The sequence below is a fragment of the Hyperoodon ampullatus genome (assembly GCF_949752795.1).
Source record: "Hyperoodon ampullatus genome assembly, chromosome: 3".
NCBI classification, from domain to species: domain Eukaryota; kingdom Metazoa; phylum Chordata; class Mammalia; order Artiodactyla; family Ziphiidae; genus Hyperoodon; species Hyperoodon ampullatus.
Genome location: NC_136916.1, coordinates 6,843,601 through 6,870,090, shown reverse-complemented (window position 1 = coordinate 6,870,090; position 26,490 = coordinate 6,843,601). Strand labels below are relative to the sequence as shown.

At 41.0% G+C, this 26,490-nt stretch overlaps 1 protein-coding gene across 2 annotated transcripts in view; it reads right to left on the bottom strand.

Annotated features, from left to right (window-relative positions):
- The window catches only part of ITGA8 (integrin subunit alpha 8), a gene marked incomplete at both ends in the record, with an annotated part of 189,259 nt that overhangs the window by 29,904 nt on the left and 132,865 nt on the right, over positions 1-26,490 (bottom strand). For both annotated transcript variants that reach the window (XM_079699618.1, XM_079699617.1), the window contains 3 exons: positions 4,057-4,185; positions 16,549-16,707; positions 19,168-19,273. In XM_079699618.1, coding sequence (XP_079555744.1) covers positions 4,057-4,185; positions 16,549-16,707; positions 19,168-19,273 — 394 coding nt within the window. The remainder of the gene's footprint in view (positions 1-4,056; positions 4,186-16,548; positions 16,708-19,167; positions 19,274-26,490) is intronic.

Sequence of the window (26,490 nt, the reverse complement as noted above, 5' to 3'; positions counted from 1 at the left end):
GATGCAAAAATCCTCAACAAAATACTAGCAAACAGAATCCAACAACACATTAAAAGGATCATACACCACGATCAAGTGGGATTTATCCCAGGGATGCAAGGATTCTTCAATATACACAAATCAATCAATGTGATACACCATATTAACACATTGAAGAATAAAAACCATATGATCATCTCAATAGATGCAGAAAAAGCTTTTGACAAAATTCAACACCAATTTATGATAAAAACTCTCCAGAAAGTGGGCATAGAGGGAACCTACCTCAACATAATAAAGGTCATATACGACAAACCCACAGCAAACGTCATTCTCAATGGTGAAGAACTGAAAGCATTTCCTCTAAGATCAGGAACAAGACAAGGATGTCCACTCTCACCACTGTCATTCAACATAGTTTTGGAAGTCCTAGCCATGGCGATCAGAGAAGAAAAAGAAATAAAAGGAATACAAATTGGAAAAGAAGTAAAACTGTCACTGTTTGCAGATGACATGATACTATACATAGAGAATCCTAAAGGTGCCACCAGAAAACTACTAGAGCTAATCAATGAATTTGGTAAAGTTGCAGGATACAAAATTGATGCACAGAAATCTCTTGCATTCCTATACACTAATGATGAAAAATCTGAAAGAGAAATTAAGGAAACACTCCCATTTACCAATGCAACAAAAAGAATAAAATACCTAGGAATAAACCTACCTAGGGAGACAAAAGACCTTTATGCAGAAAACTATAAGACACTGATGAAAGAAATTAAAGATGATACAAACAAATGGAGAGATATACCATGTTCTTGGATTGGAAGAATCAACATTGTGAAAATGAGTATACTACCCAAAGCAATCTACAAATTCAATGCAATCCCTATCAAATTACCAATGGCATTTTTTTTACAGAACTAGAACAAAAAAATCTTAAAATTTGTATGGAGGCAGAAAAGACCCCGAATAGCCAAAGCATTCCTGAGGGAAAAAAATGGAACTGGAGGAATCAGGCTCCCTGACTTCAGACTATACTACAAAGCTACAGTAATCAAGAGAATATGGTACTGACAGAAAAACAGAAATATAGATCAATGGAACAGGCTAGAAAGCCCAGAGATAAACCCACGCACCTATGGTCAACTAATCTATGACAAAGGAGGCAAGGATATACAATGGAGAAAAGACAGTCTCTTCAATAAGTGGTGCTGGGAAAACTGGACAGCTACATGTAAAAGAATGAAATCAGAACACTCCCTAACACCATACACAAAAATAAACTCAAAATGGATTAGAGACCTAAATGTAAGACTGGACACTATAAAACTCTTAGAGGAAAACATAGGAAGAACACTCTTTGACATAAATCACAGCAAGATCTTTTTTGATCCACCTCCTAGAGTAATGGAAATAAAAACAGAAATAAACGAATGGGACCTGATGAAACTTCAAAGCTTTTGCAAAGCAAAGGAAACTACAAACAAGACAAAAAGACAACCCTCAGAATGGGAGAAAATAATTGCAAGCAAATCAACGGACAAAGGATTAATATCCAAAATATATAAACAGCTCATGCAGCTCAATATCAAAAAAACAAACAACCCAATCCAAAGATGGGCAGAGAATCTATATAGACATTTCTCCAAAGAAGACATACAGATGGCCAAGAAGCACATGAAAAACTGCTCAACATCACTAATTATTAGAGAAATGCAAATCAAAACTACAATGAGGTATCACCTCACACCAGTTAGAATGGGCATCATCAGAAAATCTACAAACAACAAATGCTGGAGAGGGTGTGGAGAAAAGGGAGCCCTCTTGCACTGTTGGTAGGAATGTAAATTGATACAGTGACTATGGAGAACAGTATGGAGGTTCCTTAAAAAACTAAAAATAGAATTACCACCTGACCCAGCAATCTCACTACTGGGCATATACCCAGAGAAAAGCATAATTCAAAAAGATACATGCACCCCAATGTTCATTGCAGCACTATTCACAATAGCCAGGTCATGGAGGCAACCTAAATGCCCATCAACAGACGAATGGATAAAGAAGATGTGGTACATTTCTACAATGGAATATTACTCAGCCATAAAAAGGAACAAAATTGGGTCATTTGTAGAGACATGGATGAATCTAGAGACTGTCATACAGAGTGAGGTAAGTCAGAAAGAGAAAAACAAATACCGTATATTAATGCATACATGTGGAACCTAGAAAAATGGTACCGATAACCGGTTTGCAGGGTAGAAATTGAGACACAGATGTAGAGAACAAACGTATGGACACCAAGGGGGGAAAGCGGTGGGGGGGTGGTGGTGATGTGATGAATTGGGCGATTGGGATTGACCTTTATACACTAATATGTATAAAATAGATAACTAATGAGAACCTGATGTATAAAAAAAATAAAATTAAAAAAAAGAATTGAGGTATAATTGACATAGAACACGATTAGTTTCAGGTATACAATGAAATGATTCAATATTTGTACATATTGTTAAATGAGCACCACAATAAGTCTACTTAACACCCATCACCACACATAGTTAAATAATTTTTTTTTCTTGTGATGAGCACTTTTAAGCTCTACTCACTCAGCAACTTTCAAATATGCAGTATGGTATTAATTGTAGTCACCATGCTGTACCTTACAACCTCATAACTTAAATCATTGTTTTCTGTTCTATCATTCTTCCTGGAAACTTTTAAAAAATAATAATATTAGTTTTATTAATTTATCCTAAACTGCATAGCATATAGATTTCCTACTCTTATGTTTTGAAAAATATTACAGTGCCATAAAAATTTACAGGAACTTGAGTCGTATCTGCCAACTGCCATAGCTTTTTGCCATGTAATTGCAGGTAATTCTATCAATATTATAATAAATGTTCCTCTCTTGATTTAAGTTTAACTGATTATGTTAGACTTGCTCCTTGCACTTTGTGGCCATTTCCGTGTTTGAAACTGTTTGTATGGTCCAGATGAATTAAATACATGTCAGAGCATGTTCAAGACATACATTTTCACTAATTAAATTTTTATTGTCTTTTCGGTGGGATCTGGGGAAGAAAACTAGGCAAATACATGTGTTCAGTCTGTCATCCTGACTTGAAAAATTCTGTTTTATACTGCTGTTTTTCTATATATTTGGTTACTTTTTGCCCTACCCATCCCTATGTGTCTCTACTTGTGAAGTGCTGGGAGATTATGTAGGTTTTATTATCGTTTGTTACAGTGATCAAAGATTCTTGAGACAGTACACTCATTATATAATGTCAGGTCTGGCATAAATTTTTTAAAAAGACATACATTGAAAAAAACCACAACATTTTAACCTTTTTTACACATGCAACCAATGGCATTAACATTCACATTGGGATGAGTGGGAAAACTGAATCTAAAATGCTGAGTCATGGGACTTCCCTCTCAGTCCACTGGGTAAGACTCCATACTTCCACTGCAGGGCGCAGGGAGTTAATCCTTGGTCCAGGAACTAAGATAAAATCGTGCATGACACGCAGTGTGGCCAAAAAAAAAAAAAAATGCTGAGTCATGAATGCCGTCCACAGTTTTACGAAGGGCTGACTAAGCTCAGGCTAGATCCACCACAGACCCCACTGCTTTGGGCCCAGGAAATCTGCAAATACCATTCTCGATTCTTCCACTGCAGCAGAGAATTGTGAGATTCAGGAATGGAGTGTGACACCCCAAGGACCCACTGCATGGGCAGTGTTCCAGGCTCACTTCAAACTCTCACCAGTTCAGTGTCTGGGGACCCGCTGATGACTGAATCTTTGTCTTCTTGAAATGCATGAAAAGTCACCTTTTATGTTTTCTTTGTTATTTCTCTCATGTGGCCCCCAGGGCAGGTTCAGAAGAGTGAAAAGGTTATATCACAAAAAAAAAAAAAAGTAGTTGCTTTCACATCTACAATACGTACTGCCAAAAATTTGGGCATATCTGAGCCTGGGAGGGGACTGAAAAGCAGTACTTGACGTTAAAACCACATGCATTTGGGAATTCTGTCCAATCCAAAATGCGCGCACTGAGACAACTCACCAGGATCTTTGCGGGGCTCTGTCTGTGAGGCTCCAGCGCAGGCACATCTCTCTTCCTGACCAGATGAGGGATAGTGGAGTTTCGCAAAAAGGCGCTCAGCTCAGGCGTGTCTTCGGGCGGGGCAGCGGGCTGCAAAGAGCGAGCCAGAAACAGCACATCAGGTACATGAGCACTCGGTACCTTTTCATTAGCCTTGAGTGCTAGGCAATTTTTTTTTCTTGACTGTGATTCACCTGAGAATTCAGACCTAGTTCTCATTCACCACAAGCATACGCATCAGCAAGATGAACCCCACGGGCGGCAAACAAGCCTTTCCATTCTCCAATTACAGGAATTCCTGAAGCCCGGGGAATGCACTCCTGGAAAGTTTATCTTTGTAAGCATAAGATTTTAAGCAGAAGTGATTTCTCCATAAGGGCAGAGAAGGTGGAAGTGACTTTCTAAGCGTGAGCTGTCATTTTCCCATCACTTTGCTCTCACTGTCGAGCAGGGAACCGAGGAACGTTCTGTGTGGTGAGATGCATCCTGAGGTGGCAGAAAAGTGAGGTGCTGATGGTGGGGAAACAGCCAGATGTGGTCAAGGACTTGGGCGTGTCTGAGCCCCAAACCCTGTAGCTGTTAAGTAGCGCTCCCTCAGGAGAGAACTGTGTTGTAATGAAAATGACTCTTCCCTAGCACACCATGTGAGCACTGTGCCCTGATGGAGCTTGTTTTCAGCCCTTAGTTTGTTTTGCAATTGTTCCAGAACGTACGATGTTATCTCAGGCTCCGTGCTGGCCATATCTGATCACCAAATAAATATTTTGAGAATTCCAATAAATCACACATAGTATCCCATCAAAATTCTTTATTTTAGACCGACTGAATATAAAGCCTAATTTTTTGCTCTCCACTGCCCGTCCCTGACAGCACATCTTCTTTTACCCAGTCTTTTTTTTGTAGTCCCAGGAAGAATCCTAGTATGCTCATCTCCGTGGAATGAAAAAAGATATTCCTACACTGCAGCTGAAATGATAGTACTCATTATGTCCTAAGAACCTAGACAAATTTACTGGATCAACAGAAAGATAGAGTCCAGGCTTCTTGGTATGACACAACCCTCTGTATGCTGACCTCTGCCTGCTGCCCCAGCCTCCCCTTTTCATCAAGAGGCCCGGGCATCCTGCTTCCCAGCGAGCAGAACCACGCTCCGCTCCTGCCCTGCACCAGGCTGATTCCCTGAGGCCTGTCTGACGTTCCAGATGATGGCTCTGCTCTCCATCAGCACCTGTCAAGCTGTACAGTCACTGTCTGCCAACTGGTCTGAGTTGCCCCATGAGAAAATGTCAAATGAGAAGCATAGAGTCATATATAACATCCCAACAAATATCAGAAAAAAAAGAGAGGAAGGAGACCCAGCCAGGAAAAGTCACAGGGGGGAAATCAGATGTAGGAGACAACCCAGGAAAGTGTGATTCTACAGGAGCCTCAGGAAAAGAAAGTTGCAAAAATAGTGACTAATGGGCTCTTTGCTGTTCCTCCCATGGACAGGTTAGGGTCTAATCCCCCCCTTAAGCCTGGACTGGCTTCAGGGACTTGCTTGACCAAAAGAATGTAGCAGAAAAGAAAAATAAGTGAAAAATAAGTGACTAAGAATGTTAAATCCTGCAGAGGAATAAAGAAAGGTTAGAATTAAAAGGATTCACTGAATTTGTCACTTGAAATTATGGACATACGATCCAGCAACTCCACTTCTGGATGGTTACCCGAAGAAAACAAAAACACTAACTGGAAAAGCTATCTGCACTCATGTTCAGTGCAACACTGTTTCCAATAGCCAAACCTGGAAGCAACCTAAGTGTCCAACAACGGATGAATGGACAAAGAAATCGTGCTAAACATATACAACAATATACAATGCAGAATTATTCAGCCATAAAAAAGAAGGAAATTCTGCCGTTTGTGGCAACACGGATGGACCTTGAGGGCAATATGCTCAGTGAAATAAGACACAGAAAGACCTTATGATCTTACTTACAAGTGAAATCTAAAAAAACAAAAATAAAAACAAAATCAGGGAACAAACTTATCAGAGAATAGATTGGTGGTTGTGAGAGGTGAGGGTCAGTGGTGGGTGAAATGGGTGAAGGGGATCACACAGTACAAGTCTCAGTTATAAAGGATGGGATGTACAGCATGGTGACTATAAGCAACAATACTGTAGTGTATATATGAAGGCTGCTGAGAGAGTACCTCTTCGAAGGTCTCATCCCAAGGGAAAAAAAATTTCTAAATATATAAAGTGATGGATGTTAACCAGACATCGTGATCATTTTGCAATAGATACAAATACCGAATCATTATGTTGTGCATCTGAATACAATAAAATGTTATATGTCAATTATATCTCAATTTCAAAAAAAGAAAAAAAGAAGTCATGGATGCCCTTTCCTGAGCAGGGGATTGGTATAGGTGGAAACTGAACCACAGAAGCTAAAGAATGAATGGGTTTAGAGGAATGGATAATTATTTGAAGAAGTATGAAATTAAATCTTGATCTTATTCTCATATTAACTAATTCCTAACGGCTAAGAGATGAGGTGCAGCTTCATCCTCCAAATAAGAAAGCACTAAAACAAAGCAAAATAAAACATGAATATTCTTAGCAGCTATTTATAACAGAGACAAAAGATAGTAACGTAAAGCTTTAAGGGCATAAAGAGGATGCTGGTTTAAAAGTTATGACATTTATATAAAAGACTACTGGACAGTTTTTTTAAAATGATGTAGAGCTATGTAGTAATTTAGAAAGATATAAGATCTTAGCAAGAGGAAAAGGCAGGTTACAAAATTACACACATAATATGATTTCTTAAAATGGCTGTTTATTTACATTGTGTGTCAGAAATAGGACTATTTAGAATAGCCATCTAATTGTTAGGCAGTGGTGGAGTTTTAATGATATTAAGGAAGTTTTGCTAATTACTTTTTAGGTATGATAATGGAATTATGGATTTCTAAAGAGTGTCCTTAATTATTGGCAATATACAATGAAATGTTTATGGGTGAAGTGAAAAACTAATGCATAAATAAATAGAAAATATAACAGTAAATGGGTGGTGACATTACTAGAAATTAAATATTTTCTTCTTTATGTTTTTACATCTTGCCTGATATATTCCTATGATGGACGTTTAGTACCTCTTAAGATGAAAACCAAAAAAATTATAATAAGAGTAAAAGAGAAATAAGGAGGTAGGGGTAGCAAGCTTGGCTAACAATGGAAGGGAAAAGAAATCCGTTCTTGGAAGAGGACACAGAGGCAAGTTATTTGCTGATTGTTTGTTTTGAAGATGGAGGAAATTTAAGCAACTTTATAGGCTCCAAGGAAGGAGCTAGTAGAGAGGAGGTTGCAGATACAGGAAACAGGAGGAATAGTCGATGCAGCAAAGTTAAAGTTGAAACTGGGAGAAGAGCGTTCCTCTGAAAGTGCTGAGAGGAGCTAAGGATGCGGGAGCGACGATTGGAAGGTGTATGTGTGGGCGGGAGGCGGGCGGCGAGGAGGGGTTTGGGATGGGAAAGGGGTCACTTGAAGAGTGTCTCGCTTTAAGGTCACCTGCTAATAGTAGTGACGTTCGAGAGACTGGATAGGAGGTACGGGGAGAGGAGTGAAGGTCGGAGAAGCTGGTGAGGAGAGCCGGAGGGAGAGACCATCGGATGGCAGAGGGGAGTCTGCAGATGCTGCGGCCCAGTGAGCGCGAGCCGCCCCCGGTCTGCAACGAGCCCGCAGGCTAAGTGGGAGAGAAGCCAAAACCTGGGAGGGTGCAGGGACTCGGAAAGGACAGAGGACAGGGGAGGCGAAGGAAGGGAGCTTGTACAGGAATGTTTCAACCAGCTCTTTGTGGATTCCAGGCTTGGCAGGAAAGAAAGCATGGCCAAAGGCAGCCTTGGGAGTTGGGTGGGTGAACTGACTCAGAGAAAGTTTTCATATCAAGGAAGCAAAGGGCTAGTGGAGAGAGGAAGTGAGCAAAATAGAAAAGCAGGAGATTGATTTAGAGTCTTGGATGCTGGACGGAATATTTCAGAGGTCAGGTAGCTAGAGGTGATATTCAGAGCACTGGGATGACGAGGGGCCTGGGAATGGGCTGCGGGTCAGCCCCACAGCCTTTGCAGTATTCCAGGACAATGGCAGGAGAGCCCTGAGTTAGCTCAGGGGTACTCAACGGTGGAGAATCTGACAGAGGAATCTTTACAGCGTAAGAGCTTAGACAGAAAATTCAGAATTGTGGAAATCTTTAAGATTCCCTTATATGTTTTCCATCATACACTCTGTGTGTGTGTGTAATTTTTGCTTTGAGATTTGTTATGTCCAATTTCTTCTTTTTTTAATAGGTCACTGGGAGACATGTCAACTTTGTAAGTAACCCAACTATAGAGCAGAGACGCTGGAAAGAACTAGGGAATATTTTTTATTCCCAAGGTATAGCCTAGTAGTAGTAGTAGTAGTAGTAGTAGTAGCAGCAGTAGTAGTAGTAGTAGCTGTAGTAAAATAATAGCCCAAAGAGAAGAAAACTCTTCAACTTCCTGTGTGTTCATATCAGATGCAGCTTGTGTACAGATAAGGTTATGACACAACCTATTGTGGTGGTCCCTGGTGTACCATTTCTCACAAATATTTCTAAGTGGTCTCTCGGTAAAAAAGGACTTTCTCTGAGCTACAGAATGAACGTATGACACAGCAGGAGTTGGTTGATAAAATGTGTTTCTTTCTTTTAGTGACATTGTTTTACAAACAGAGGAATGCCACGCTTAAACACCATCATCAGAAAGTCTTCCAATGGCTCACAACACAGTTTTCTCAAATGGCATTCCAGAAATTATTTCAAAGGACAAAACAAAATACAACCCCAAAAACAAGGTAGAAGTGATCCAAGAAATGTAAACAGTTAGTTAAAGGCTATTTTCCAGATGAATTTTCAGAGCCTGTTTCACAATGGATCATGAACCCATAAGTCAAGTTTTTACTTAATCTGAAACCCTTAGGGGTGAGGGAGGCTGGCCCCTTAGCGCCTATGTTAGGCGGACTTTCAGTTCAGGGTAATGTTTGCTAAGTGCCATGGAAGCTGATGGTAAACACTCATGTTATCTTCTTTAGAACAAACATGAAAATTGCTTCTTTCTGCAATAAGGAAACAATTGTTAGCAATATGGCTCTCTCCCCAGCTGCTAGTCAGAATCTGACCCCAACAAGAGTTTTCTATTTTCATAAATCTTCACAAACTCTTACTCTAGTATAGGTTTAAATTTACAGATTAAAGGGATGCTGTGTGGCTGGAATGTGCAATGCAGTTGTAAATGCAGCTTTGGAAGAAAAGAGTTGGGTGACATTAGATTAAGGGCTCTGTGAATCCAAACAAACGCAACACATACTATTTTTTCAAATTGTTTGTCATTTGCCTTTGGATTTTAGATATTCCTAGTCCACAAGAGGTGGTGCCCTTCTCTCCTGTGACACTTTGTAATTAAATCGAAACACAGACAAGTCCAAGGGGTCGGTCCACCAGGTCATTTTCTTCAAGACATAAATGTTCAGGATTTGTTGGGAGAGAAAAAAACCACAACTGTTTTTTAACCTTCTGAACAGTTCATGCAAAGCATAACTGAAAGAATCAATTCACTCCTTTGGTGATTTTGAAGCTTAGTTGTTGGACATGTGTTTTTACATTCTGAAATATACATGAGAACTTGAAGACCATCTTAAAGAGAAGATAAGGCAAAGAGAAATAGACCTCAGAAAGTGTATTGTCTTTGGTGGCTGAAAATTGGTAATGTGATATGTAACACTACTACAGGTAGTGTTACAAGTAACAGGTGAATGAAATTCCTCTATCAGGGAGCAGGAGAGAAAGGAGAGAGAGAGGAGAGAGGGAGGGGAGAGAGAGAGGGGGAGGGAAGGGTGGGGGAGAGAGGGAGGGGAGAGAGGGAGGGAAGAGAGGGAGGGGAGAGAGGGAGGGGAGAGAGAGAGGAGAGAGGGAGGGGAGAGAGGGAGGGGAGAGAGGGAGGGGAGAGAGGGAGGGAGAGAGAGGGAGGGGAGAGAGGGAGGGGAGAGAGGGAGGGAGAGAGAGGGAGGGAGAGAGAGGGAGGGGAGAGAGGGAGGGGAGAGAGGGAGGGGAGAGAGGGAGAGGAGAGGGAGGGGAGAGAGGGAGGGGAGAGAGAGGGAGGGAAGGTCAGGGGAGAGAGGGAGGGAGAGGGGGAGGGAAGAGAGGGAGAGAGGGAGGGAGAGGGGGAGGGGAGAGAGGGAGGGGAGAGAGGGAGGGGAGAGAGGGAGGGAGAGAGAGGGAGGGAGAGAGAGGGAGGGGAGAGAGGGAGGGAAGAGAGGGAGGGGAGAGAGGGAGAGGAGAGGGAGGGGAGAGAGGGAGGGGAGAGAGAGGGAGGGAAGGTCAGGGGAGAGAGGGAGGGAGAGGGGGAGGGAAGAGAGGGAGAGAGGGAGGGAGAGGGGGAGGGGAGAGAGGGAGGGGAGAGAGGGAGGGGAGAGAGGGAGGGAGAGAGAGGGAGGGGAGAGAGGGAGGGGAGAGAGGGAGGGAGAGAGAGGGAGGGGAGAGAGGGAGGGGAGAGAGGGAGGGGAGAGAGGGAGAGGAGAGGGAGGGGAGAGAGGGAGGGGAGAGAGAGGGAGGGAAGGTCAGGGGAGAGAGGGAGGGAGAGGGGGAGGGAAGAGAGGGAGAGAGGGAGGGAGAGGGGGAGGGGAGAGAGGGAGGGGAGAGAGGGAGGGGAGAGAGGGAGGGAGAGAGAGGGAGGGGAGAGAGGGAGGGGAGAGAGGGAGGGAGAGAGAGGGAGGGGAGAGAGGGAGGGGAGAGAGGGAGAGGAGAGGGAGGGGAGAGAGGGAGGGGAGAGAGAGGGAGGGAAGGTCAGGGGAGAGAGGGAGGGAGAGGGGGAGGGAAGAGAGGGAGAGAGGGAGGGAGAGGGGGAGGGGAGAGAGGGAGGGAAGGTCAGGGGAGAGAGGGAGGGAGAGGGGGAGGGAAGAGAGGGAGAGAGGGAGGGAGAGGGGGAGGGGAGAGAGAGGGAGGGAAGGTCAGGGGAGAGAGGGAGGGAGAGGGGGAGGGAAGAGAGGGAGAGAGGGAGGGAGAGGGGGAGGGGAGAGAGGGAGGGAAGAGAGGGAGGGGAGGGGGAGGGGAGAGAGGGAGGGGAGAGGGAGGGAAGGGCAGGGGAGAGAGGGAGGGGAGAGAGAGGGGAGAGGGAGGGAAGAGAGGGAGGGGAGAGAGGGAGGGGGAGAGAGAGGGAGGGGAGAGAGAGGGGAGAGGGAGGGAAGAGAGGGAGGGGAGAGAGGGAGGGGGAGAGAGGGGGAGGGGAGAGAGGGAGGGGGGAGGGAAGGTCAGGGGAGAGGGAGGGGAGAGAGGGAGAGAGGGAGGGAGAGGGGGAGGGGAGAGAGGGAGGGGAGGGGGAGGGAAGGGCAGGGGAGAGAGGGAGGGGAGGGGGAGGAGAGGGAGGGGAGAGAGGGAGGGGAGAGAGGGAGGGGGAGAGAGAGGGGGAGAGGGAGGGGAGAGGGAGGGGGAGAGGGGGAGGGAAGGTCAGGGGAGAGAGGGAGGGGAGGGCAGGAGAGAGAGAGGGAAAGAGAGACAGAGAGAGAGAGAGTTGGGCTGGGAGCTGCTGACCTACGAAGTACCAAATGTCCTGCACTCTGAATTAACAAAAAGCAGTAGCAGATGGAGGCAGTTATGAAGGAAGAAAATTCTCCTAAGGATAAGACAAAACTGTGCAAGTTTGCCAAGCCACTGTCTGATTTAAAAAAGCAATTTGCAGGGCTATAATCCCTGATGAACAGTTTCTGTGTTTCTGCTTTCCATGTCTGCACTCTCCGGTTGTAATTTGGACTTCCTGTGGGAATGGTCTTGTTCAAGAGATCAGTTCTCAGTGGTAGCTTCCTGCTTTCCACGGCTCCAAAGACAGTTCTTCATACCTTGGCTTTCTCTCTTGCTATCAGTTGCCCTAGTCCAGTCCCCGTCAGATCATTTTTACCTCAGGATTCTCCTTTCTTGAACTCAGCCCCAGAACATTCTACTGTGATCTTAATGCAGGTTGGACTTGACCACCTTGTCTGTCTTCCTCTCTGGGCGCAGTCTTACACTCCATAGCTCTGTGTCCCAGCATCTCATACTTGGCTGTTCCTGACAGAATCTTGCCAATTAAAAAAATTCTTTACTCTCTATGCAAATTTGGTTCCTTAATCGTGTTTACTTTTTCAACTTCATCTTATCGAGAGATCGTAGCCTGTTTGAAGGACTCTTCCAACCCTAGGATAGAGTCCACCAAAATAAGAAAATTGGTAGTTTGAAATCATTATTTTACTGCCTTTAGAATAGTTGAGAAATACTTTACCCAATTCTAAAATTTTATTCCAAGAAGGATCTGGAACCAATTAGATTTAATGGATTGGTCGGAGTGCGGCAGACAGTTGAAGGTTTCAAAATACTTCAGGTGGTAGGATGTGGGGAAACGGCCACCTCCAAACCCTCTGTCCCTGTCCTAGACCATGGAGTCTGGAAATAGAAACTTCACGGCCACCTGCTTCTGACCCCGGGCTTGTGAAGACAGAGAAATGAAGTGGAACAGAAAACCAGAGACCACAGCCTTTTCATTGGAGTTGGGAGTGAAAGCCGGGGTGACAGTGACACTCCCAAGTGCCACCCCTCATGCTTGCTTGAGCTGCACTCCGCAAGGGGCTGTGCACCTCACTCAGGCTTTTCCTGAAGCCCATCATCTCCCCGGGCTTCTTTCTACCCCCATGCTCAGATGTTTGAACAGTGTCAGAAAGCAGGCTGAGTGGGTCCCCGCGCAGGCTAACGTGAGGCAAGCACTTACAGATGAAAACCTCACGCCCTTCTGAATGTGTCCTCCCTGCCCTCAACCCTAATTTAGTTGTCGATGCTCTGTACTTGGGTAACAAATGAGTGGGATGTGGGTGAGATCTTGTGCCCACTTTATCCTAAGACAGCCACAGGTCTTAGGAGAACACGGACATGGTGGTTGGTGGCTTTCCAACGTGGTCAGTGTCTCCTCTTCAAACCTTGTGGACATTCGGGTAACTGATGGGATAACCAAACAGTACACTTCCTGTTACAACTGAACCCGGTCAGACCTACTTGCACTTGGAGGCTGAAGTGAGGAGAGTGCGTTTGGAAGGCATACTTAATTTATAGGTGGGTTGTATTTCAGAAGGTTTTTCAGCTAGATGTTTGGCACTCAAAATGCCTTTCTCTTTCGAAATGATGTTTTAAATGGTGATTCAGTTCTCGGGCCAGCCCGCAAGAAAATCTGCTTTATCCACAGTATGGCTTTGATGCATACAACAAAGTATTTGCAATAAAAAATAAAGCCAGGGCAGTTGCTACATGAGTAATTTAAAAAATTTTTAAAAATAGGAAAAAAACGGTTGTGTTAAGTACATTACATTAAATGCTGATAGACTTAATTAGAGTGAAGCCTTGTGGAGATTCTGCGGAGGATATCTGGGGAATTTCAAAGGTTTTAGAGTTGCGGGCACTGGTTCCTTAAAGTGGGTGGCCTAGAAAATGTTTCAGAGGAAATCCGATGGTTTCTGATTCATAAGCCAATCTCCTGAGAACTTGTGAGAGTTGGAAAGAGTCAGTGAAGGAGAGAGCTATTTTCTGTGGTAAGTGGATAAAAGTGAGAATATACATGGGAGGAGAAGTGGACTACAAAATTGTATGTGAACACAAGAGGAAGGGATTTTTTTGTGAAAGGAAGTCAGCTGAATGTCTGAAGAGGAAAACATGGTGGGGAACTCTGGAAATCCTCTGGAAGAAATTTCAGAAAGTTGAGGTGGTGGTTCCTTCTCTGATAGGTCCATGGTTGGGACATTTTGGTGGCTGATTGGAGCATCCTCAGAAAAGACTTGTAGATGCAGAGGTTTTAGAGACACTCACCACCTATCCCTCTACTCATAAAGAAATTGTAGAACCATATAGTAAGGAATTGTACATTCGTCCACCCATAGGTAAGATTTAATACTGTGGTTTGATTCTGCCTGTGCGAATATATGTTTGTGGTTTGATTCTGCCTATGTGAATATATGTCTGTGGTTTGATCCTGCCTATACGAATATATTTCTGTGGTTTGACCCTACCTCTGCGAATATATTTCTGTGGTTTGACCCTGCCTATGCGAATATATTTCTGTGGTTTGATTCTGCCTGTGCGAATATATTTCTGTCTCCTTTTTCCTTATACCATATCCACCCCCTCTCTGCTCCCCAGTTAAAGAACTAAGTTTCTAAAAAAATTAGATAGTTTAAAATAAAACTATCTATACTCCAATTAAAAAAAAAAACCCTGGCAATTAGCTTTGATGCAAGAATCTGAAATCGATATGAGATTTAAAAGTTTACCTGGCCTATTCTTTTGACAACAACAAGATATAATAAATAATTTGCTAATTTCCAATTCATATTTAAGACAAATAATAGACTGTTTAGCTTTGCATTATCCAGAAAGAAAGAAATTGCCAAGTAAATTAATAGTGACTTCACCAAGAAACTATTTAATAGCTTAAGAGGAAAGTAATTTCCAAGTACTCTCAACTGTTTATAGCCACTCATATAAAAATTGATTATCAAGTTTTAAAATCTATTTATTGATAAAAGCTCATTTAGACTCTTTGGGTCATTCTTGTTAAATACAGGTAAAAGTACTTTGAGAACCTGAAAGTAGTAACATTTCAAATTTTCCATGAATTCAGAATTTCAAGAATTCACGACTTGTTATACTTAGTTATTTTAGCATGCTCTTACTTTCTGTTGTAATCAAATCTTATATTCAGTTTCTACAGATGGAGTTTTATAAAATAAGCATAACTGAGTCGCATTTTAAAAAGTACTAGCCTCAGAAATATTTTTAATCAAAGTCTATACTTTAAGAAATAACTGGCTAGCAGGGAATGCAGGTAATGGGGACATACTCCCACCCAGTTTGCACAAATCTGCCAATGTTTAAGGCTAGTTATCTGTTGGTACCATTCCAGCCATTGTAAACGTTTGTTCAATTGCAACAAAGAAAAAAATAACTCACCACCAACACACTGCACCAAGTTACATAATATATACAAACATATATAAATAGTGTCAGATACACACTAAGCATTACACTCAAAGAGAGTTAGAAACCTGCATAATCATGTGCTCCAAGAATCTCAGGACTGAAATAGGGTCTCAGGTAACTGCAGAACAAGAGATGTGAACGTTTTCATTACTTAGATGTTATCCATTAACATTTAAAGATACTATTTTCTAATAAGCTACTGTCCTTGAAGATGTTAAAATTATCTCAGTGAAGAACAAAGAGAGAGGAGATGGGGTGGGGCGGGGGAAGGATGCCAAGGAGGAAGTATTTTAAATAATTTTGGGGAATACAAGTGGCCTTATTTATTAGTTCCCCATGAAGATTGAGGCTTGTTGCCCCACAAATCCGTGAATACTGGACCTCCTTTTAATCTTCCTCTCTTTGAATAAAAGGCATGTTGGGTTGAAGAAGAAATCCTTTCATAATGTCAGTGCCCCTGTGCCACTGGTTGAGAACAGAGGCGGACCTGCGTTCCGGATGATTGAATTAGTATTTCCCAAAGCCCGCCCTCTGCTCCATTGATAATGGAGACATCGTGTCCCTGCCAGTACTAGAGAGTGTTAATGAAGTTCTCTTTTGAGGACAACATCTCATTAACAAGGGATTTTTTTTTTTTTTCATTCAAGTGTGACATTTTCAAGAGCTTACACTCATTAATTTCTTTCCTTCCCAGAAGGAACCCAAAGCCAGATTTGGGTTTTAATCTGGACAGAATCAGCTCCGTGGATGCTTGAGGTCCTGGGTAGTGCAAGTGTGACTCACAAACCAGCAGATGGTGATCGGGTTGGGGGTCTGCAGAGAGGCAGAATCTCAGACCCCCTCCAGACCCTGTGTCTTACAGAGACCTCCAGGTAATTCGGATGCGCTTCGAGTTTGAGAAGCCCTGACCTAGGCGCCTCTATAAGCTGGGGGTTCTCAGGGCATTAAGATGGCCTTTGGCAAATTATCGCATTTCACTACTTGCTATTGGCAACATCTGGAAAAGCCCATTTTGGCAAAAATCCTTATGCTTTTTGGCAATATACCAAAAATACTTTATAAACAGCATTTTGTACAAATTCTCCAAAACATGACATGGGGTCTATTTCTGATTTGGGTTTAGTCACGCTGCTAGTCAAACCATATGTAAGAGGTGATATTGAAAGAGGCTAAATGAGTGACAGATTACCATGAGCAATAAAACCAGGAGAAACTGAAGTTTTCTAGGAGTGATATTTTAAGTTAGATCTGGTATTCTACCTATAAAAGTAAAAGCAAAGATCTGATCAATTATCACTGAAATAACAATTACTTTGCTTTTTATTTTTAGTAAGCCACTGTTTGTATTTTCTCCTTACCATGAAAAATAGAGCAAAGCTGCTGGTTAGACAAGGCTCCTTACCTTTATATCCTGTGGGTTGATATCAGGATTTGTTTGACATCGCAGAGGTCCCAGAGTTTGAATATGAAAAATGTAGAGGAGAAATTCGTCCCGGGCAGAGAAGGGCCAGCCCACCTCCAGAAGGGTATCACTGATGGTGCTTGGTCCAATATTGTGCAGCTACAAGCAAGGAACACATCATGGAATGGTTAGCACAAGGCAGCAAGATGAAATCAAACTCCATAGACTCTGGACATCTTCTAAAGAAGCATTTATTTTGGCTTTAAGTCAAAGCCAAAATATGGACTTTGACCATGAAAATAGGAAGACAGAGTCTCTATAAGGAAGAAGGGTTCTGAAAGCAAGATGAGCTGATGCTGAGAGAACACGATTCAATCTGTGAAGCTCTAAGGGTAGAGTTCCTTTGCAAAGACCAGATTCACCATGTCTGATAATTGTGCAGTTTACCTTACATTTATATTAATCTAATCACAGTGCTAGGAATGCCATTTTAATTATATGCTTTCTAAACTTGGTTATTCTTTCTTTACATTGAAATCTGCCCCTTTCCTGACTACTGATTTGTCAATTGCAACCATATGCGATGCACTTTCTCTCACCCTCTGGAAAAATGGCTATCCATCAAATTCCAGAGATGGTCCGGGCTCACCACAGTTCACTTCAAGTGTGCATTTCAGAGCTGAGCTCCTTCTGTTTTAATCAACGAATCTCAAGGAAAGAAAGGCCACAGTGCACAAGGAGATGAACATTTCGAACACAAGAATCCTATACTTGCAGGACACAAAACATTAACTGGATTTAAATTTACTGTGGTTTTCAAAAATTCACTTCAAAGTTAGCTGGGACCTTTTGTCCTTTTTTTCACAGTTCTGACAACTGTAATGATCCATAAAATAATTTATAATTGGTTTTGCTTATTAGGTGGCTTGTTTAATTCATATTATCAAAGCAACATGGCATCCTTTGATAAAAGTATATTTTGAGATGAGATTAGCCTGTAAGAAATGTTCACTGATTACTTTTGGCACTACTGGTTATTACCCTAAAATGTTATGATCCATTTTGCTCAGATTAGAAACAGGGCTGCCCTGAGAATGATTGAGTTTGAATGTTTTCAGACTTTAAAATTTCACCATTCTTAAGGAGAAACTAGTGCACACAAGGTTTAATAAATTATTTGACAATAATTTTTCTTCCAGCTAGGTTCTTAATCTGAATGTCCTTGGGGACTGTGTTATCCTTTTGTTATCAAGAGAGCTTAAGCCAAAGCTTTGATCCAGCTTTGGACAGGGCTTCTGATTTTGGACCACAGGTTGGGCAGATGGCAGGCTTTCATGTTGACACTGCACAGGAGCTGATGCTTCTTCCTCATATATGTAAACAGCTCATCAGTTTTGAAATGGCTTTATTGTTATCCTTAGAGAATGCTATTCATGTCCCTTGTAGCTTGAGATGAAAGCCACAGAATTATTGGGTCAGTGGCATGCATGACACAAGAAAGGGATAGGGAGTGTTAACCAAGAAGGAACCTCAAACAGAAAATGGCTTGGAACATAATTTTCACCAGATTTCCATTCCTGGCCCCTTGAAGATGAACAGGAAAAACTGTTCTCCGCTGATAGCATTTACTTTATTTATTTATTTATCTATCTATCTATCTATTTATTTATTTATTTTGAGGTACACGGGCCTCTCACTGCTTTGGCCTCTCCCGTTGCGGAGCACAGGCTCCGGACGCGTAGGCTCAGCGGCCATGGCTCACGGGCCCAGCCGCTCCGCGGCATGTGGGATCTTCCCAGACCGGGGCACGAACCCATGTCCCCTGCATCGGCAGTGGACTCCCAACCACTGCGCCACCAGGGAAGCCCAGCATTTACTTTATTTAAAAAAAAAACACAAAAACAACTATTAAACTAACCCTTTACTATATCTTGGTTTCTAACTATAAAAAAATTTAAATGTTTCATATAATGTGTTCACAAAGCTCTTCCCTATAAACAGTTTAACACTTGAAGTGGGATCAGATGATCAGGGCTTTCTCAGGAGCTCCTGGTTTGCTTCTGAAAAATCAATGGACTGTTTTAAATCTCAGAATAAGATACATGTCTGATTGGGGTTAGTCGAATGAACAGTAAAATTATTCTTACCTATCTACCATCCACCCACATTATATATGCATTTTGGGGGGTACAATTGTGAATAATCCATACAGTTTTCTCTGTCTGGTAACTTCTGGTTGGTGACCCTTTAGTTTAAGAGGTGGGTGGGTTTTAAAAATAGCTGAAAATGTAGGAAGAAGTGAAATAAAGTCTAGGGAGCTAGTCATTTTTAGACGTAGGCTGTCCAAACATTAAAAGAGAGGAAATAAAGAGCATTTAAAAATGAACAGGAGCAAGATAAAATGTTTCTCACTGTATAATGGCTCTCGCCACTAAAAAGCAAGTGACCATAGAGTGGTTACTTAACAGGACGCTCCCAGCACCCACTGCAACATGAGAGCAAACGAGGACAAATCTAGGCAGGCTATAAACAGCTCCGACCTCAGATTGGGGTCTTTTATTATTACTAAAGAGCATAAGAACAAACCCTGAACACAATTTCAACAGAGACAACGGCTACCTCATAAATATGTTCCACCAGTGGTCCAACTCCCTCCTCCTTGCGGGGCTCCTCCTCCGGTTCCCAGTTACGAATGGGCAGAACGATCTGCGGAGGGTGGGATACCCTGAAACATGGAATGTGACGTCAATGGCTGGTGTTGGCACATGTAAAGAACGCTTCACTTGTGTGGAGTACGTTAACAGCGGCGGCAAAGAGTGACTGTCAGTTTATTTGAATAGATATTTCCCGCAAGGAAAAAAGTAGTGAAAGTTTTGTTCAGCAAAATCACTAATAGGTAAGGGTCTGAAACATCTCTTAATTAACTGGTCTCTAGCTCAGAGATTGACTATTTTATAGCATCTCCTCTCTTGGGCACTAGGGGGCAGAGCAGAGAGCATGCCTGAGCTGAGATGGATAATTTCACATATACATACATAAATACATACATCTATCTATAGATCCTGTGTAAGTGTGTGTGCGCGCATCCGCGTGCACGCGTGTGTGTGTACAGGATCTGTAATCCATGCTTTATGCCATATCAAGAAACGGGACATTTTTGTGGATAAAAATCTAGAATTCTGTGTGGTGTGTGAAATGTCCAGTTGTGACGAAATACCGTTTCTAGTTAAATACTTCAGAGTGGAAAAGTGGCCACTTGTATATTTCTCCTTCTTAGATTTCTCTGGCTTTCCATGAACTCAGGCATACCTCTCACAAGGCCAGGCCCAGAGCCAAAATAAAGCCTGATCAAGTTCTAGAGTTATTTTATCGGTAACTGAAAGCGTAAGACAGAGTGAGAGAATGTGAGAGTTACATGGTAGAATCATGTAAGTAGGATATTAACTTGTTACATAGGTATTTTTGCCTGCTACTTATACCTAGAAAGGGAGCACGTGGCATTATTCCATATTAAAAATTGATTGCAAACTAAATTGTTATTGTTATATAATCTTAAAAAGGATAATTCCTCCAAAACAATGCTTTCTAGCAGTTTTTAGGTAAAAGGTATCTTTAAAAGAATTCTCAGACCTTCAGCTAACTTCAACAGAAAACATCTCTTGGCAATCCGAAGTCTTAAATGCCCTTTTAAGAGTACCCAGTAAGTAGCACAGCCTTTAGCAACTTCAAATGTTATCTTTTGGGTAATGTCTTTCTAAAGCAGAAAGCAAAATGCATTGGGTTAAATTCTGACCCTAGGGCAAATAATTTAATTTCTGTGTGTCTCTATTTCCTCATCTGGAAAATTTTGATAAAACCCTGGGTTGTACACCGCAAATGATTGGAAAACATGTCAAATGCTTTTGGTCAAAGTTAATTTGGCTTCATTGTCTCCTAGGGGTGGATGGGAGACGTCCATTTTTTTAAACTGACAACCCACAGAAATGTTTCTAAATTGTAAAGCCCTTTGCATTCATCCTTCATATACCACTAGTCAGAGCACAGCCTTCTGGACTGATGCTTTACCGTTTTCTACTTGTAGATCAGTTTGTGATCATGCCACGCTCCCCTTTCTGACTTGATTTGATTAAACCAAGTTTGGATCACTCGTAGGGGACGTGGTGAGGAGAAGAGAAGATGGCAGGGTGATTTCATCAGAAGGCTGCCCAGAGAGCTTGGGCTTCCATTCCCAAAGGATCTTGACAACCTCACCACCCAAAGCTTTACTTTGCTCTCAGTTTAGCCACAGAGAGTTGGTTCCATGCTCTACATCTGTTGTGAGGCTCTAGGGAAACTTAATTTATTTTGGTATAGAGAAGAAGAAAAATACAGAATAGAAGCTGAGCCCATTTTCTCTGAAAATGCTTATTCCTATGGTCATCAATCCTGTAGCACTGGTCATAAATTTCCTAGGACCAGAGAGTCATACATTTAGACCTTGGTAGGTACTGTGGAGACAATGTGCTCAAACCTCCTCATTTTATACATGAAAATAAAACCGATGACCAAAAGTGTAGGGGGTTGGTTGCACGTGAAGATGAGGGCTCGGGTTTACTAAGCACTATTCGCTCTATTTCCAATTTACAGTGCTCTATAGGGGCCATTAGGTTGCAGTGGTTCTAGTAAAGCCAACTTAAAGAAACTTCCTGGCCCACTTGTGTAGCAAAATCAACTATAAATCTATAAAGAAATACACAGTCTATCACAGGGCATGGGAAAAATTCAAAAAGTATGGCTCACAAAAATCAGTTATATATCCTCTAAGACCTTTTCAAATCTGGGGAAACCACAGACAAAGAATGGCTCCCTAAAGATTCCCAACTATATAAGTGAAACGTTTATTGTTTTCAAAGTTATTAAGAAAGAAGACAGCAAGTGAGGAAGAAAAAAAGAGAATGTGAACAACTAATTAGCCTAAGAGGTACAACCAGTGTAGTAACCTAACAACCTGTACTGAATGGTCTTCACATTCTGAGACAGAGCGTTATTCCACGGAGACCCTCGAGTAATAAGACTGGGGTACTCAGTGGTAACACTGGACATGAGGAGGGGATTTAAGGGGAAGCAAGGAATTCGGATTTTTACAAGTTAAAGTCTATATGTTATCAGGGAGTTCAAATCTAATGATTTGGTTGTGTGGTGTGAGCCCTATTTTCATAATCCCATTTCCAATCCCTATTAGTCCCAAATAGCAAAGACTATCATTTATTGTATGGAACAATAATGTATAGGTTGGCTATACCTGCTATAGACAGTATCTATGTAAATCATGGTTATCCATGATTGCAGTCTCTCTTAACACAAACCCACTCAGTCCTGATTATTTTGCCAAGGATACAATTTTATTTTTATTTTGTTAAGAATTTTTTTTTATTGAAGTATAGTTGGTTTACAATGTTGTGTTAGTTTCTGGTGCACAGCAAAGTGACTCAGTTACACATATATGTGTGTGTGTGTATATATATATTTTTTTCTTACTCTTTTCCATTATAGTTTATATTGAATATAGTTCTGTGTGCTATACAGTAGGACCTTGTTGTTTATCAAGGACACAATTTTATTACTGTTTGTGAGCTCAGTACTATGTGTGCTGCCTCTTATAGCCAAATTTACTTCTCTGCAGGTGTATGCTAAATTAATCCTTTGTACCAACAAATGACGTGTAAATCTGCTTAAAGACAATGTTGACATTATCTGGCTTTGAAACAAATGGGACAATTCGCAATACTTTTCTTTTCCCCATTCGAAGAAATAAATCCATTTGAGTTTATTTTTAAAATTATAAAAACAACAGTAAATTTTAGAAAAGGATTATTAGATAAAATATGTTGGAATAAACACCATTGGCCAAGAAGAAAATCAGATTTTCCTGAAGACTGAACATGGAAGAGTTTCAACACACTAGCTGTTTTCTCCTTGAAGAATTAAACATTGGAACAAATATTTTTGCTGAGTACTTGGAGGAAAGAGCTTTACTTTGCAAAATGGTTTAAAAAAACCCTTTATCTTAGAGAATAAACTGTGGAAAATTGTTGGATATTAATCTAGCAATGAAAATAACTGCACCTACATGAGAAACCCAATTTTAATTACCTGTTTTGATCATTGGTAAAACAAATAGAAAGTTTCCTTCTTTTTTTACTTAGAAACAGTGGTGTCATTAGTGATGGCAGAAATATAATTAAAATATTAATCTTTTAAAATGGATATGTGAGAATAAATACAGTTAAATTAAGCACTTAGATGACTTGGACTAAAATTTATTTTGGAATTAAGAAACAGTTTCAATTTATTTTTGGTAAGCTAAACAAAGATAAGCTAAGCTTAAAGAAAAAGACAAAATTTCATATACACTAGTTGTAAATTTTCAAAAGATATCAAAATAAGATAGTAAAAATAAGATAGTAAATTTTAAAAATATATCAAAATAAGATGGTAAAAGTATAATGCTTGTATTTTATTCTCTGATTTTTTTATATAGTGTTTTTCTCATCAAGAGGGACAGCAGAATTAAATTAGAAATGCACAAAAGTGAAACATCTAAATTAGCTCCAAATATCTCTAAATCAAACAAGTCACTTCCTATGAGTCAGCTCATGAGTTAAAGAAGAAATTACAAAGCAAACTGGGAAACATTTTGAGCTGAGTTGTTATAATGAAAACCCAACATTATGCTGCTAAAATAATATTACAGGGAAATTTATAGCATGAAATGCTTATGTAAGAAAAGAAGAAAGTCTCTAATTCTACATAGAGGAACTAGAATAAGAAGAGAAAATCCAACCCAAAATGAACAGAAGGAAAAAAATAATAATGACAAAAGTAGAAACCAATGGAATAGAAAACAAAAACAAAAGAAAAACAAACAAACAAATAAAAAGGAAAAAAAAAGAAAGAAAAATCCATGAAACAAAAACTGGTTCGGGCCTCCCTGGTGGCGCAGTGGTTGAGAGTCCACCTGCCGATGCAGGGGATACGGGTTCGTGCCCCGGTCCGGGAGGATCCCATATGCCGCGGAGTGGCTGGGCCCGTGAGCCATGGCCGCTGAGCCTGCGCATCCGGAGCCTGTGCTCCGCAACGGGAGAGGCCACAACAGTGAGAGGCCCACGTACCGCAAAAAAAAAAAAAAAAACAAAAAAAAACTGGTTCTTTGAAAAGGTCACTGAACACTAGCCAGATTGACTAAGGAAAATTAAAGGGAATAGAAGTTACAAGTTGCCAATATCAGGAATGATGAGGGGAAACCACTAGAGGTCCTACAGACGTTAAAAGGAAAATGAGAGAAAATTATGCCAAAACATGTAACAACTTAGATGATTCTTGAAAGATGATTCCTTGAAAGACAGACTACCAAACCCCATTCAAGTAGAAATATGAATAGCCTTATATCTAAGAATGCAATGGAATTGTTAAAAACCTTCCTACAAAAACAAAAAGGACCCCCCCCAAAAAAAACCCCAAAACTCCAGGCTCAGATGACTTCACTGGTGAATTTTACCATATATTTAAGTTAGAAATAATACCAATTCTACACAGACTCTTCCAGAAAATAGACAAGATGGGTGAATACTTCCATCTCATTTTAAGGAGCTAGCATCCTCCTGACACCAAAATCAGAACAAAATTGTAAGAAAAGAAAACTACAGATCAATATTTCCCATCATGTATGCAAAAGTCACTAGCAAAATTTTAGGAAGTTGAATCCTACAATATATAAAAAGGCTAATCATCATGACTAAGTGTGCTTCTTGCCCAGAATGCAATTTTGGTTTAAAATTAAGAAACAAAAATTAACTGAGTCGCCACTTCAGTGGGCAAAAAGGGGAAATCATTTAATCCTCTTCATAGACACAGAAAACACATTTGACAAAACTGAATACACATTCGTGTCAGAAATTGTTAAGAAAACTAGGGAAAAGGGAACATTCTCAACTTAATAAAGGCATCTATAAAAACCCTGCAGCTAACATCAGACTTAATGGTAAAAGACTGAATGTTTTCTCCTTAAGATCAAGCTAGGGTCTATCAACAAGGCAAGGCTTTACCTTTTACTTTTACCACTTCTATTCAATCTTGCACTGGCAGTCGTAGTCTATGCAGTAAGAAAAGAAAAAGAAAAAGAAATAAAAGGCAAAACTAGGTAGTAAACAGTTTAACCTTGCCTTCAAAGAGGCCTGGCCTTTGCCCTCAGCTTCTGAGAGGTAACCTCTATGCTCTCAAAATTTTATGCTTGAGAGGAAGGAGTATCTTTGGTTTTTTGGGGTGGGAGTGGCTCACACCAGGAAGACCAACAGAGTGATTCAGGATGGGGTGTTTGGTCACATCATCTCAGTCATCCTGGAGACTGAGATCAGTTAAGTGGTCAGTCAATCAATCATACCTATGGTATGGAAGGCACCCTCCTCCCCCGCCAAAAAGAACCCCCCAAAACCCCACAACTGAACACTGACGCTTAAGTGAGCTTCCCTGGTAGCAGCATAGTGTTACACATCAGTACTAGGAAAGTAATCCATCCTGCCTCTGCAGAAGAGAATAATGGGAGTCCTGTGTCTGGTACTTCCCCAGACTCCAATTTATGCACTTTTGCCCCTGGCTGATTGTAATATGTATCTTCTCCCTGTGATAAATTGTACCCATGAGTATAATAACTTTCAGAGTTTGGTGTGTCCTTCTAAGTGAATTATTGAACCTGTGGGTGGATGGGAACCACCCAAATCTGTAGTTTGTGTCAGAAGTGAAGGTGATCTCTTGCAGGGACTGTTCCCTGTAACTTTGTAGCTGGTTAAACTTTTGAGCATACAGATTAGAAAGAAAGAAGTAAAGCTGTCTTTATTCACAGATAACATGATAATTTTTTAGAAAATCATCACACAAAATGCTACTAAATTGGTAAGGGGGTTTACCAAGATCTCAGAATACAGACTGCATTTCAAGACTTGTTGTGTATGTATACATGTAGCTCCATGAAACAATAGGAGGTACAGAAGTAGACTCTCACAGATGAACAACTGATATTTCAACAAAGGTGCCAAGTAATTCAATGGGGAAACAATAGTCTTTTGAACAAATGGCACAGAAACAAGTGGATATGCACACGCAAAAATGAACCTTGGCCCTTACCTCACACCAGATACAAAAATTACCTTAAAACTAATCATAGACCAAAATGTAAAACTATGAAACTTGTAGAAGAAAATATAGGAGAAAATATCGTGACTCCGGATAAAGCAAAGATTTAGACAGGACACAAAGACCACAAACTATAAAATATTTAGAAGTTGGATTTCATCAAAATTTAAAACATTTGCTCTTTGAACACCACTATTAAGAAAATAACAAGCCAAACAATAAACTGGGAGAGAATATTTTCAGGACACTTAATCTGATAAATTATTTTGTATCCAGAATGTGTAAGGAACTTTTACAACTTGATAATAGGACAGACAGCTCAGCAATAAATGGATAAAAATTTTAAGAGACACTTTACCAAAAAAGGGATACGGATGGCAAATAAGCAGTGAAAAGATGCTCAATATCACTAGTCACGAGAAAATGCTAATTAAAACCTCAGTGAGATACTTCTCACTGACACACTTACCAAAATGGCTAAAAACAAATAAACAAATCTCAAGCACATTCTGGCAAACACACTGCTCAGCTGGAACTCCCATGCTTTGCCGGTGGGAATGCAAAATGGAAATGGTACAGCCCCTTTGAAAAACAGCTCAGCAGTTTCTTATAAAGCTAAACATACACTTGCCATATGACTCAGTAACTCCACTTGTGAAAACAAATGTCCCAACAAAGACCTGTGTGTGAATTCCTATAGCAGACTTATTATTAATAGCCCCAAACGGGAAATAACCCAATGTTCACCAACTTGTGAATGGATGAATTATGCAT